The following is a 15885-nucleotide window of genomic DNA, read 5'->3' on the forward strand; positions in this document are numbered from 1 at the left end:
ATTAGCACTGTGGTTATGTTCCATTTGTGTATTTTCAAGGATAACTGAACATTTACGGACATTTATGGGTAAATCGAGCAGACACACAACCCCCTCGCAAGGCTGATTTTTGGTGAATTTCTGAAAATCTCTTGGACATCTATTTCTAAGAAGTTCTAAACCACTGACAGTTTCTGGACAGCACAAGATCACTGAACCGCTGCAATGCTAATCCTGAATTCACACGATGTTGAAGATGAAGCCTGAACACCTTTAAACTATTTTGCTACCCGTGGTAATTACTGCACTTTTATAAAGGGCAAACAACAAGTATTTTAGTATGAGAACTGTTCAAGTAAGTTTTAATAGAGTGCACCAGTGAATCAAGATGACTTGCATCAGATTTTGTTTCCATGAACATCAGATAAAAAAAAAAAAAAAAAGAAAAGGGGCTACAATTCTTTCTTTCCAAACACCACCCTTTTTCTAAGGCAACAATACACGTCCATTTCCGAACATAACTGTTACATAGGAAAGCTACATCACAGTACAGTATGTAAAGTCCATCTCGGTCAAGAAGCCATTAGAGAATGGCACATTTACTACACTTACAGCCTTCTAACTTAGGGTTACAGAGTTTACCACAGCTTTTTTTTTAATTTTTATTTTTTAAAGTGACAATTTCTTAATGAACTTTCTATTCTTCACAAGAGTGTGCAGATGGGGCCCATATGTTGATATTACAGTAATTACGACATTAAATAACATTGCACAACCAACCTCTATGGTTAATTCAGTACAAAAGAACAAGTATTAAAATGTACCAGTACTAGTGGTTTTACACAGTTTATAATCATTAATTATGAAGGAAAAAAATGTGGGGCTGTTTTTTTTTTTTTTCTTTTCTGTAGGCAAGTGCCTAATTGCAAAGCTGCACATTACAGGCATAATGATGTGGAATAAATACAAGAAATCTGGTAAAATATTAAACACAAACAGGTTACATGGGAACAAACTGTACAACCACAAAAGCATAAATCAACAATTTATCATTATAAACAATGTATGTTTAGCTGTAAAATATTACGTGGAATTGCATGTACTCTTTGGGGGGGCACATGTTCCAAAAGCCAAGCTAATTCCTGAGGTGGTATTATTAACTTATACAATTGGTCAACACTTCAGATTATCTTGTGCTATTAAACAGTCCCAATGTTAATATATTTCCATAAAATGGAATTTGTAGTATTCTGAAGGCAGCAAACAAGTGATATTTTACACCATGATATTCAAATGAAATAATTCCGGTTCTCCGTTTTGGTGCTACATTTGTTAATGGGCCATGGGAGTAAGGACTGGAATTTGCAGACAGAACACCACTTACGCCTGGTTTCTGTTCCCCCACAGCTCTGAGCTGGCCCAAGGCAAAACAAAGTTTCTAAACTGTAAGTGCCAACACTGTAAACAAGTTTGTCTCTTTTTTTCAACTAAACACTGTCCAATAACGAGGATAAGAGCCAAAGATAAGCAGGAACAGTCTCGTGTAGAACAAAAGCCAATTCCTCGACTTTTGGTTCAATTCATGAACAATCTTTAAATAATTAAAAATGGTCATGCTACAGTTGTGAAATTGTGCATTTGACTCAGGACACAAGTTTTTTAAAAAACGCATGGTAGAGGTAAGACTTATAAAAACACCAAAAATGTAAATGATAGGGAAGAACTTTTCCAACTCAAAGCATCAAACATACATTTCTGTGCAGAAATCTAGACAACTATACAAGATCTGAATTTAAGCAGTCATCTTTTTATTATACAACTCTATGAACATAAAATGAACAGAATGCTCTATATACTTACCTGTACATGTGAACATAACTTCTTTAGCTACAGTTATTTAATATAGGTCATACTGGATTTAACTTTACAATTCTGAATAACTATGTATAACCTTATTGCAATAAGGGCAATTTCTACATGGGGAGTTTCACAGGCCAATCACATTAGGCGTAACCAGTACATTCAAAGTGTAGATCATGTATGAATCTTCCCTGATCCCAAAGAATTTAGGTTCTCTTTACAGCTTAAGCTCGTTCGCTATCTTGGATGCAATGTTCTTAAATGCGATAGAAGTCCCAGATATTCTCTTGAAACGAACTCCATTGAGCGACAATCGTGGCAGTTTGCAGACCTCCATCTCCCACTGAACAAGGCTGTCTTGTCGCGCATCGCCGTGAACGCAGAAGAGCAAAAACCTCTCCTTTTGTTCGTAATCACAGTTATTAGCATCTAACACTTTCCGAATCTCTCTCATCATATCGTTCGGGTCCATAGAACTAGTGGTCTTCATACTCCACGTGAACCGCAAGGAGCGTGGCTTTGAATCTTTACTATCCTCCTTCTCTCTGTCTTTTGGCTCCCCAGAAACACTCCTGGAACAAGTCACATACAGAAAAGTCAAAACCAAAAGCACTAGAACCAAGAGATAGAAGAGAAATACAGTTGTTGAACAGGGGTTTCTAAACTGTGACTGACCCGCCACTAGTCATACGCAAGCGAATTCCAGGAGTTAGATAGATACTGCTGGAACAGGCGTGCCCCATCTCCTGCCCACGTGTGCCTCAGCACAGCACTGTGCCACAGTAGTGGCACACAAGCAAAGCAAGTTTGGAAACCTCTGCTCTACAACGTTCTGATGACAACATGTGCAATGGTAACTGCAGCGGACACACGTTACTCCATACTGCTCCAAAGAAAGTGGAATCTATGTAAAAGCATGACTGGAGTTCTGCTGATTTCATGATCTGGAGCATGCCATACACCAACAAAACTGAAGTTGAGGGACACAATCCTGAAGCATAAATCATACTGTAAAAGCAGCAGAGGAAGAAAACCCACCCTGTGATTCACAAGTCTTCAGTTAATTCCCTCCCCATCTTTTCCACCTTTCCCCCCTTTTGCGTTTATTATGTATTTTTGACCTCTCTCTGTGTCAAAAGACCTTATAATAACATGTTTTATTTTAACTGATGAAGCAGAATTTTGTGCTGTAATTTGGTTGTAAAGAGCTTGAGGTCACCATTTGAGTATAGGGCCAGCAGCTTTTTCACAGAAGAAACAGCAACATGTAGACACAAAGTATTTTATTTGATACAATGACTCGGACAAAATTGCAATGGAATAATTTCCAATTAACATTGTTAGTCTGATGCTTCCTTACCAAGTAGATTACTTATTCCACTGTAGAAAGCATTTTGAGGAACAGCACTCATTATTTTAAAGTCACTCCACAGTTAGCTACATCTGTTCTTGTCCCAGGTACCCATGATGCTGATGCCTCCCCATCTGTCACTGGGGAAAGGTGCTGCTCTCATTTTGGTAAGTCTACAAACCGTCATTTTTCAGAGAGGAGTCAAAACAAGCATTTTTAATTTAACTTTCAGTGTGATCCCCAAAGAACCACATTGATATTAAGGGATAGAGCATGGCAGAGATAAGATCTCAAATGACTTTTTTAGCCCAAAACAGACACTGTAGGATGACAAAAAGCAGAGAAAGCTAGAGAATGAAAGCAAAAGCTGAAAGCAACTTCACACTTTGTTTCATTTGAACACTTGATTAATCTCTTTTCCCTTTCCACATCCAAGAATGACAGCTAATAGACTTTGAATTGAAAAGGGCTAACTTAGATAAATGCATTGTGTATTATACAGTGTATATCCTGTTAAAAATGTGCTAGGGTTTTTTTTTTGTTTGTTTGTTTTAAATAGAGGCTTTCTTTTTTGAAAACTAAGTTGATACTTCGTGTAAGTGACCAGTTTAGAATGCAAACTACAATGCCTGTTCATTAGAGAGCAGAAAAATAAAGAGTTATGCACTGTGCTTAAGCACACCAAAAATGCAGAACCAAATGCTGAAACATGGCAAAAGAGCAGATATACTGGAAAATGAGCACATGAAGGAATGTTTTATTACTAACAAAGCACCTATAGATTTGTGTACAGTGGTTGCCATACAAAGTCAATATTTGGCAGTCACCACCCCTTTTGTCTGAATGTCACTTGTTTTATTTCTCAGTGCAAGGGACATTCATTCCTCAGGGACTGTAAGGTGTTTACTTCTGGCAAACAGCAGCTTTAGTAATGAGCACAGTATGTAACTACAGTAAAAATTTAATAAATACATATATACACACAGACACACAGAAAATATATTACATTTTCCACTGAAACCAAAAGTAAACACCATTAAATATTTATAAGCCAAAACATGACTTGAAGTGCCTAAATGACTGGTTAACTCCTACAAGGGGCTTTATTATTCAAAGAAATATGCTTACATAAAATTTTATATTAAATACTTCGCAAGAAAGCAGATATAAAGGGATATAAAGAGGGATATAGAGGATCTCACCAAAACCCCCTCCCCCCAAATAAAAAACATTTTTGAAATACAGATTACTTAAGCACTATTCTATTTTACATCCTGATTAAAAGTCTTTAAGAAATCACTTAAACCTTGATGCGAAAGACCTAGGAGCGAAGTATTAATAGTGACTCCTCACCTTGAGGTGTCAGTTCTGCCACTGGCTTCGCCTTCACTTGGATCCCTCAAAACAAAGTTAAGGTTGAGATTCAATGATAAAGGTGAAAAATAAAAGTTAAGAAAACCTACACCCAGAACAATGTTAAATAGCTACTGAAGAAAAAAAAAAAAGATCAGTATAATAATGTCAAGCCTAATATTGTTTAATAGTATTTTTTCACAGCTGTAATTTTAGTTTCCCTTTATGAAACCTTAACTTCTTCCAACTCTGACATGTAATTGTTTGGTTTTGTTTGTTTGTTTGTTTTTTTCCCAAACTGATGGCAAAATTAACACGTTGTTCTCAACCTACTGCAGACAGAGCAATGGCCACATGTAATTCCAGCAAGCACAGAGGAGCAGTCAGTCAAGGTGGTCCAGGGGGGCTCCACTCTGCACCCTTGTGGGCCAGGCCTTTACATGTCAGTCCTGAAAGCACTTCAGGACATGCCTATGCTTAAGCACACTCAAGTAAATAACAGTAAGATGTGCCTAAGAGTTTGTGAGACCAAATGTTTGGAGCCCAGTTCACAAAGGTTACTTCAAGATCTGCTTCAGCAAATCAGCTGTTACATTGACTTTAGTCAGATTGCTGGCAAGCTTGAGGTTAAACATATCTCTATCTTGTTGAATTAAAGTTGTGCTTTACAAGGAACTGGTTTATATTATGTCTTTTTAGTATGAGGTAACTTGAAATATATCCACACATTGTATAAGCCACCTAGGTATGTTCCTAGTGCTGCTGTACAAACATTTTAGCACCCAATTTCAATTATCTAATTAATTTAATACCTTCAAAACACCAATATTTTATTAATTAACATCAGGGAAGTATTGCTTGACATAAACCATTGATTCAAATTACTTCAATACCCTATTCACTAAGCATTCTTCATTATGCATGATTTTATATACTTACCAGGAAAGGCATTTACCTTTGCCAAAAGTTAGTAAAAAAAGTCTTTCATGACACCTTCTAGTCAAAGTATGCTTTAAAGCATTATTTCCTGAACAGTACAGAAGTTAAAAGGCACGCAGTTATGCGATCCAACTCAAAGAAGAGCAAAAAATAAAACCCTGAACCTCCACCCATGTAATCCCAGCCACTAAGTCTCAAACAACACAAATGTTAACAAAATAAAAACCACAACAAAACAACACCAAAACACCCCACCATCACCAGCAACAAAACAAACACATTCCCTACAAGGCCTTCGCCATAGGAAAATATACTTTTAACACTGTAAAACATAATAGGAAATTGTATACAAGTCTTCTATACTATGGATAGATCAATTTAAGATATGTTAATTCTAAACACATTTTACAATACTCTTCTTATATTGTGGTTTAACATAATGAAAACATTAATTCTTTGATCTCTTAAAAAAAAAAAAGGCAGCAAGAAACTATTCCTTGCAAATAACAATGAGCTATTACACAAAAAAACCAGCCTGAACTCTTTAAATTGGTTAGTTACTCAACAGAAGATACCTTCTTCCCATTTAGAGACCTACACTGACACCACAGTTGACTAATTTGCTGTAACTTTTTTTTCCCCTCTTTAAAACCAGAGGACAATTCTCTCCTTGCACCTATGTAAGTGCTGGAGATACCAATAATGGAGGATCTTAGTCCTGTATCTTCAGGTTTCTGAAAAAAGAAATTAATTCATATCCTTTTTTTTAGGTCATCAAAGGAGCTATTACTTAGGCACACACTGATGCATCAGGTGAAATTAATTTTATGAGGAACATCACTGCATTTCTAACTTTCTCTCTTCTTTCCTCTTGTAGTACCACCCTACACAATTAATGATATTTTCCTTACAAATTTGCAACTACAAGCTTAACGTAGCCTTGAATTTATCTTTTTTTTCCCCTACACACAAATGATAGAATTCAGTGTATAACAGCATGATTCTGTAAGGGAAAAGACAAATTTCCAGTATATAAGTTTGTTGTAAAACTGACAATAATGCAGTATGGATGCATCCATGAACAGGCTTAAGAATTACAGGTAAATCACTGTTAGAAAGAGGCAAACTGAAAATTAAGCCCCCTTTTGGGAAAGGTTTTTGACTGCTAAGTCAGCAGTTACTTGATATTAAACAGTATATTTGAAAATCTTTCCCAGCACCTCTTCTCACAGTATTATTACTGTTAGCATCACTGCAGGAATGAATGCAGATCCAGGATGTGTGGGTTTTCTTCTTTCAGAATCCTGAACTTAAATTGCAAGAAGCTGGTGACATAATAGAAGAGGGTGTATGATACTGAAATATTATTACTTCCAGACATCCAGACTTCTGCCCGCTTCTAAGCTTCTCATTTCTTCACAGATTTCAGAATTCCCCAAAATAATTTGGTAATACATATTCCTTCTAAGCACAGTAATAAAATCATTGTAAATACAGCCCTTGCAACAAACTGCATCCAGTTAAAAAGTAAAATAGTTAAAATTAAATAATGACTCATTTTGAAGTCCCCGTTTTCAGTATTTAAATTAATTTGATTTTAACTGTATCATCTTTCTATTTTAGCTGTAAAGCAGGAGCAAAAACTCCTTTTGAGCAGCATTCTCTTGCTCCTTTAAGATAAAGAAGTCAGATAGCTGGTCAAACATAACAGCTACGATATATACAGAGAAGTAAAACAAGGCAGACCTCTGGAAGGAACACACAAAACAAGCAGCATTCTAACTAAATTTATATTTACTTCACACTTAAACTGTAAATTCTCAAAGACTTCGCAATTACAGCCCTGGTTACAGGCTGGGCTTTTTAAAATTTTTTTCTCTTAGAAATCGAGGTACTAACCTGCGGACAAACTTGGAAGTTATCTTGCTTATTATACCAGTCGAAGTCCCTCTTCTAGCATGTGCAAAAGCACCGGTTTCATGGGATGGTGAGGCGGGTGGTCCATTGTAAGTGGCATTACGCCGCTCCCTCAGCTGCTCCCCGTGGAAAGTGCTTCGACTTGAACTCCCCCGAGGAAAGCGGGTTCGGTCTGGAGTGGTAGTGCTAATACTATGAGCAGACGGGGAAGCAGCAGGCACTCTTTGAGTTGCACTGCTGGGAAAACAGAAGCATGAATAAAGAGAAAGACTGTGCTAAAAACCCTCCTACATGACGACCGTTCTTCGAAGACAGGAAAGAAACCCCACTCTCGATTCTTTTTATTTGAAAAACTGAATCTGCTACTGATTCGCTTTTATGATTCATACTTAGAAACGATCAAGAGATATTTTCATTGTAAAATCAAGTTATCTCAAGTATTAGGAGCAGTTAAAAAAAGTATACACAGAGAACAGGACAAAGGAAAAAGGGAGAAAAATCTGTAGCAAAATCTGGAAGTGTTCCCAGCCCTCTTCTGAAAAAATGTGTTCATCAAAACCTTTAACACAAGCACTCCCAAAAAACTTAATGGATGTTTCTTAAGTAATTGTCTGACAGAAATAAATGCGTAAAGCTATTCAGGCAGTTAATGGTAAGAACAACTATACTATGGTGCTTTTAGACACAAATGAGTTTAGCAATCTACAAATCAGAGAGGTTAACATTTCAGTACTTCATCTGAATTAATGGTGGCCTGCGTGGTACGGTCCTGTCTAAAGCAGTCAAATTTTTAACTTGAGTTTTCCAAAAGTTTCCAGAGGGAGGCAGTCAAGGAACTTCTTTAACTGTATGCAAACATGTTTGTCATGAACAAAACCAGGTTTAAATCATCTGTAATGCCCACAGAACTTGAGTAAGCTACTGCTTCAAAACAGAACACAATGTGACACTTTCGAGTAGACTACAAACATACTGAGGCCTATCGTGAACTGAACAACAGCATTTTTGAAGTGTACAGCGCTAAAGAAATAACCACCCATTTCTTACCTTGGTCGGTAAGCTTCAGTACCATCTTTGATGGTTGGCAGTGTAACTTTTATAGGATGACCAGAGGCAGACATAGACTTTTGATGTCGAGGGCGCGTGGATACGGAGGCTACTGCAGAGCCTCCAGAAGATGTGCTACTCGCAGACATTTCCGTCAGGCTTTTGTGGTGGCAGCAAGGCAGGAGAGGTGGACAAAGGGAAAGGGAAAAGAAAGGTTAGTGTAAAACCCTTTAAATGATTTCTTCTTTTAGAACACATCAAGTGCTGTTTAAGTAACCAGAAGGACTGAGTGACCAGGCTGTCTTAGTCAGCTAAAGTAAAGAATACAGAATTGTGAGAAAATTATGTTCATCCATAAATCAATTCACCATAAATCAATTCACACATGCTAAGTTAGGGCCTTTTCATTCCTCCCAAGGTTAAAGCTTACACACAAAAACGTAATGAAGAAAGACCACAAAGAATACATAGATATAGGAAAAAATACCGAAAAATAAATTTGCAAAAGGCTTAAAGAGATTGATTAAATAGACTCTCCTTTTGTGGATACCCCTATTTGCAGTTAAAACAAACATTTAAAACTTGAAACATTTGGAACTGCTGTCGCACTATCACTTGGAAGTGACTGTGTTTTTAAAGGACAAATTTGTATTTCTCCTCTGGACTATCCCAGTCCCTGCTAGGCTGAGTCAACCCTTTCAAAGTACAGTTTCTTCTACCGGTACTTTTATTTCTCCTTCCTAAAGTGGCAAGAAAGATGAAAGTAGTGGCAAAACTATTGTGTTATTAATTTTTAAAAGAAAAGTCAAATGACTTAAGGCAAACTACAGCTTTGCCTCTACAAGCCTAAGTGAAATTGCATTAATAATATATTAGCAACTACAGTCCCAAAGCTAAATAATACCAGTAGCAAAGAGGTAAAGATTTCAGATTAATACTTCGATGACACAAGACATTCATCTGCACCAAATCCAACTGCAACACAATGTCTTGTGGGAAAGGCATATAAAACTCAAAAAAAATTTCTTCATTTCTCAGAATATGCCCAAAGAACTGAGTATGATATTCATTGCACTCACAAAAGGAACAGGGATTAAGAATCTTTATATAGAAATATATATTTTCTATATATAGAAAAAATTAAACTGTAAAATGAAAAACTTTGAAATAAAATCCCTACTTTTTAAAGTGTTTTTTGTACTAAATCTCTTGAAAGAAAAAACTACCTATCTTTGCGAGATCAGAAAAAAAATATTGTAGCATATATTTTAACCCTGTATCTGAAAAAAAATGTTATTTTCTTTCTTTTCAAAAAAGGATTCTTACTACCTTAGTTTCAAATATTTTGAACGTTACACAAAAATTTGAGGAGACACTTTGAAAGCACCCATCCAATAATTTGAAACTAATACTGAAAATTAGTTTTCTGCTTTTTAATGCACCTCCTTAAAGGACTTTAAAAACTTTTTTAAATAGCTGTATTTTATAGGTTCCACAGCTCATCATTTTATGATAGATGAATAACCCTATACTTCTCTTATTTCCAAAATTACATGCATCATTAAAAAAATTAAAGCTCTGTGATAGAAAACCAAACTAGTTTACCAGATTATGTTATCTCATGCTATGGATTTTTTTGTTCATTTTACATGAACCATTTTATTTGAATAGCTTAAAAAACATCAGAATAAGAGCTGTTATTTGAATCTAAAAAAAAAAAAAAATAAAATCCAGATTTTATTACTCTCCATTAAAGCCAATATTTTGCCTCTCAGTCAGGTACAGGGCTTAACTAACACCAAGGATGAACAAAGGGCATATTTAAAAACCCCAGTAACTGTGGCATTGTTAAATACAACACTATTTAACAAAACATACTAAACTGAGCATAATTATCGTCTCATATAAAGACACAATTTGGTTCCCATCACTACGAATATATTATTTAGACCAAAAAATTGTATTGAAAATGACTAATAAGTTTTAACAATGTCAGTTTTTTGAGCTATTACAGGGGGAAATGAAAAAGGATCAAGCTACACTGTCAGAGCGATCCATCTGAAGTTCTCTACAGTACATCTGCCCACTTTGCAATTAGTTGTTAGCACCGTTATTTTATTCTGTGTTGGAAGGCAACCCTTAGTAATAAATGTGGTTCCATTCAAAGAGGCAAAGGTTGATTGACACATGTAGTTAAAAAGTTCACCACAAACACAGAAACAGCAGTGGAAGACAAGATGAAAACATACACTTGAACTTTATGTATTTCATACCAGGCTTCATAATGGTATTGATTAATTGCATAACCTGCTTCTTCTGTGCCTCAGTTCTTGTACCCAAATTAATAAGCAAGAAAAGTTGAACAATACCTGTTGTCCTTCCCATTCTGTATTGCAGAATAGCGATCTGAAGAACGTTCACAAACGTAAGTGTTCCTCCTTGTCATTCCACTACCAGAAAACACATTATTCTAGAAGAAAAATAAGACTAAAATTAAATACTTTCTTCTACTGTAATTATGTTGTACAAAAATGTAAACATCAGAAGCAAATCAAAACAGCATTTCAACTGTTTATTTGTATTCTTGAAGTCTTCAAACGTACTAGATTAATCTGTTGACACAAATCATTTATACCATCAGCTATTTTATCCAACAGCTCATTCACCATTGCAACTATCCTAAGAGAAAACACAGGAATTTAATTTTGCTGACACTTGCTAAACTTAGTATTATTATGCCATTCCTGTGTTACAGAATTATTTGTCCCTCAGATCAACTACACTGGAATCCCAGAGAACACACCTATGGGTGGCTGAAAGGCTTCCCTGCACAGATTAATTTGCCAAAAAGGGCTCCAGCCTTTCAGTTTGTTGCCCCTGTCAAAACTGCTTTCAAAAGGAAAATGAAAATACTATCGACCTGTGTCAGTCAATCCAGAAATTATGATGCACAGAACATAGCAAATAGGTTTTGTATCAGCAAATACTGACAGGAATTTCTTTCTATTAATTTCACTTTGCATACACTTCACAAAACACCTAGAAATGTTCTCCTCCACCCCTATCACACACAGGTTATCAGCTGAAGGCTTACTTTTAGTACATGATGTACAATTCTCAGTTTTTAATGCAGTAGATATCGAATTTAGAGTAGGAGAGGTTCCAACATGCTAAGATTACATACTGACACATGCTGGCAAAAGATTTCAAATACACTAGACTTGGGTACTGTAGGACATCATGAACTCTGCAAGATTTACTGTGCTTAGGTCCCTCTCACCTACAGTTTTTCAGCATTAATATGCCCCAGAGAGATTACTGAATAAACTGTTTCAAGGTCAATTTGTACGGAAGATTAACAACTGCAGCAATTGTTTCTGAAGTTAAATTCTCATAAATTAGACTAATATGATTGAAGATGATAAATGTTTTCAAGAAATTCTGCCTTCCCTAACATCATGTTATCCCCAAAGTTACACAAAAATATTTTAAAATTACCCACATCAAGTTAGCTTTGTTGACTTTAAATGTTTGACTTTTAAAAAAACCAGTTTCACTTTCTGTGTAAGCTGCTCAACCTTGAACTACTGTTGCAATATCAGACACTAATATTCCTTAATCGTGCCCATCACAAAGCCTTTCAAAGTCCCAGAATAGTAACAGGGCTAAAAATGTACAAATACTGAAGTTGCCATTAGCAAGTAAATCAATTTCTCATTCTTCATAGCAAAGATACTCCATTTAATTAGTTCTCACAAAGCAGAGAAATGCTTTTGACATATCAGCTTGTACCATACATGACTGTAATCAGCTTTGGGGTAATATAGTTTTGGGAAAGCTCAGATATGAAATCTAATCTTAGAAGACTCAAAAGTTCCTGCATGCAATATACACAGCCATAATTTCAAAGACTCATGGGGAGGGATTGGGGGACAATGATCATATTTAAAATTTAATTTTTTTTTTAAAATATTAATTTGCTTGTTCAATTTCTGAATACAAGAACCAGGTTGTAAATCATAACGTCAACAGGCACACGCACCAGGGAACAAGTGGGTTGCTCCCCCTCACCTCACCCCATTCCTGAAGTCCAAAATGAAGCAGAAAAAGAAACAGCCAAATTTATGGAGAAGGTTCATGAGGGATATTATATAGGATTAATAGATGAAATCTCTGGTTCAGAAAGTCCCTTGACTTTCTTGTAGATACACAAGCATTTGAAACTAGAAAAAGAGCACTCCATATTGGCTCTGTTCTTATGTTCTTTCCCTAAATATCCACTATTTGTCTTGACAGAACTTAAGTTTGCTTAAGTGCAGACGTTCTCATGCTTACTGTTATGTTAGTGTTACAAAAAGTAAAGTTGGTGAGGGGAAGGGAAAGGTTTATTTTAAAAGATCCACTGTAGCCTATTTCTGTCTGCCAGTAAAAGTTACCAGAAATAGACTTAGTGGCTTAGTCAGTAACCATTATGTCTATAGCAACCCTGTGCTGCAGATTTTGTTAAAATAGGGAAAAATAAATATAACGAGCCAAAAGCACACACACTCACACTGGTAACTGCACTTGATTTCTTTCTGTCTGGACCCACAAGTGGACTTGCAGCCATCTCTCCTTTGGATCCCACTGTAGTGCTGCCAAGTTTGCGCGAGACATCCTTGTCCCACTCTTCTTTCTGTTCGCTTTCCACGCTATTTGCCTGAGACCTTTTTGTGTATGACACAGCAGGAGGAATTGAGGGACCAACTGCCAAATAAAAACAGTATTAATAAATACCTAAAAATAGTCACTGCATTTTTCTTGGCCAAAATAGTCTAAATATAGTTCCCTGAGTCCAAAAAAAGCATCTGAACAACTATGACGGCAAACTCAGCACATACACCAACTTACTAAACTCAGCTTTGACAGCCTGTTTTCTTTTAACCCACTCTCTCTTCACCACCAATTTGCAGTTCAGAATTAGTTCCCATTTCATATCAGTATGTAAAACCTAGAAGAGTATTTTAGTTCTCATTTTAAACCCATACAATTTGTATGATATTATGACAAAAGGAATTAGAGGATGTTTTTCAAAGTATTTCTTTAGTAATTTTTGCCATATACCTTTTCCTCTAAATACTATGAAAGATTATTTTCCCCTGAAAACCATAGGACTGTTTTATTCAAAAGCATGTTTTATAGTTTCCCCCCCCATCATTCTTTAAAATGCTTTGGAAAAACTTCTTTGTCAGTTGACTTCTATATTCCCTTAAAATAAAAGCACATCAGCTAACAATTTTTATAATATTGGTTGCTTTTTTGGACAAAAAAAAAGGGGGGGGGGAAACAACAATGTGAATTAGGCAGAGAAGAGGGCCAAACATTTTAGAAGTATTTATAGCAATTTGATAGCTCTCTGAGGAAAAAATCATCTTCCATTTAGTGTTTTAAATATGTACTCCTTTGTGACGTAAGCACTTTCAGCTGAAAATGTTTCCTGAATACTTGGTAAAATTGTTTTCTCTTGGAACCAAATAATTTGCCCACACCTCCAAATGTACTGATAAAAATAATGGTTTGCTGCTCTTGGGATTATCCAGGTCAATATTTGCCATTAGTTCCTAAACAGAACGCACCCACAATGTCTTATTTAGTGAGTCAACCAAGTATCAAGTCCAAAGAATTAAATCTGCACGTTCTATTGACCCAGAAGCGTTCATACAGATAGAAGCATCACAGCAGAGCACGATGAGATACACAACAAATGCACAGAGTGGTGGACCTGCCAGGTTCACAAAACACTGCACATCCAGGCTCAGACTGTGTATGTTACTTTACTTGTTGAAATGTCATCCCCACCATGATCGCTGAACCGCCGCTGTTTCTGGTTGGTCGATATACTGCGCTGGACCTTCAGGTGAGCAGGAGACTGCACGGAGCTGTTGTTGAGGTCGCTGCTGGGGCGAGATCTCTGACCCAAGTTGCTGCTGGACAAGGAATCGCCTACTTCAAACTACAAGAAAAACAGTTTTTCAAGGCATAAACAAAATTCAACAGTGCTGGTATTTTTATGGCATAATAAGGCAAAAAGTCCCAATAGAAGGCTTTTTTTCTTTATAGTTTAAAATTGTATCCAGAGTAGAATATTCTTCAAGATGGATTTTATCACTTCATCTATGTTTAACGTTCTTTAAAAACATACAGCTAAAGCTAAGTTAATGAATGCTCAAAATAAAATTAGAAGAATCTTGACAGAAAGAAAAAGTGTGCTATTTTAAAACCTAAGCCACGGAATGGTTCCCCCTGGTTTTTTTTATTTTATTTTAAAGCCTAAAAGCATTCATAGCTTCAGAACAATTTCAAAATGCATTGGACTGAGTCAGAAGGGCTAAAAATGCAAGTACTGATTAAAGGATTCTTTATGGTCTTCTAAACATCTTTATGTAACTGGTATGTAACTCAGCCACCGGTTTGTTGATATCTAAGAAGCAGAAGTTGTAAGTAAGAGCAGTGGAAAAAGACAAATATCCTCTTCCAAGCAATTTGAGTCAAAATGATTTTAGACAGATTCCCTCCATGCTCTGCCATCACAAGGGAATTCAGGTTCAGAGATGTGAGAAAATGCACTCAAGGATGCATGTATCAGATCTACACTATCTTGGAACTGAAGGAAGGCCAATGATGCAGCAGGAAAAATTCCTTCAAAAAGAAAGTCTTGTTCTCAGTCTGATTCCTTGAAAAATCCATGTGATTCCAAAGGATTTACAGATTCGTCTAGTTCCAAAATAGTAGTAAGATTTTCTACCGCCAATTTATTAATGACTACAATGCAATTATTTATTAAATAATAAAATATACTATAAACAAAACATGAGCGAGAAAGGACGAGCATTTCTGAGAAACAAAGGATGTCATATCTGAGTAGTTAGAAAAATAATTGCTGCAGTCAAATTTACTATTTTAGATTTTAACTCAAAACACACATGACAGGAAGAAGACTCAGCATTTAGAAATTATGCCAGATTAACAGCCAGGTTTTTAAAAAAGCAATCCAATGTATTTATAAGCAAACATGAAGATACTTAATTTAACTTATTTCTTCATATGGGATATCTAACAAGATATCCAAGGAGATACGAAAAGGGAAAGACATTAATAAGTGATTAATTACAATTTTTTAAAAACATTACAAAATAATGCATACAAATATCAACAAGCAGAATATTCAACCCAGCGATATATAAAGGTTAAAACAGAAAATGTAAATTAGATAGCACTTACTTCAGGTGGTTTTCTACCTAGAAGCAGGTAAGTAGCCATGACTTCGTCATACTTTTGGTTTACTAAAGATTCATGAATCTCTTCTCTTGAAAAGCCCATTGTGACCATAATGTCTAAAAGTAAAATGAACCAGATGCATCAGCAGAATAAGTGCTTGGGTTTACTGACAAATTAAGAAC

At 35.9% G+C, this 15885-nt stretch overlaps 1 protein-coding gene across 5 annotated transcripts in view; it reads right to left on the reverse strand.

Moving 5' to 3' along the window:
• Window positions 1-312: 312 nt before the first annotated feature.
• The window catches only part of MARK1 (microtubule affinity regulating kinase 1), a 36084-nt gene continuing 20511 nt past the window's right edge, over window positions 313-15885 (reverse strand). For 2 of the 5 annotated variants that reach the window (XM_018085177.1, XM_018085176.1), the window contains exons 10-17: window positions 15707-15819; window positions 14285-14438; window positions 12999-13192; window positions 10816-10916; window positions 8447-8605; window positions 7382-7636; window positions 4544-4588; window positions 313-2411 (exon numbers count right to left, since the gene is read on the reverse strand). In XM_018085177.1, coding sequence (XP_017940666.1) covers window positions 2057-2411; window positions 4544-4588; window positions 7382-7636; window positions 8447-8605; window positions 10816-10916; window positions 12999-13192; window positions 14285-14438; window positions 15707-15819 — 1376 coding nt within the window. In that variant the 3' untranslated portion in view covers window positions 313-2056. The remainder of the gene's footprint in view (window positions 2412-4543; window positions 4589-7381; window positions 7637-8446; window positions 8606-10815; window positions 10917-12998; window positions 13193-14284; window positions 14439-15706; window positions 15820-15885) is intronic. The other 3 variants (XM_018085174.1, XM_018085178.1, XM_018085175.1) reach the window with 3 other exon arrangements.

Source organism: Manacus vitellinus, unplaced genomic scaffold (assembly GCF_001715985.3).
Source record: "Manacus vitellinus isolate BGI_N305 unplaced genomic scaffold, ASM171598v3 scaffold_8_pilon, whole genome shotgun sequence".
Taxonomy (NCBI): Eukaryota; Metazoa; Chordata; class Aves; order Passeriformes; family Pipridae; genus Manacus; species Manacus vitellinus.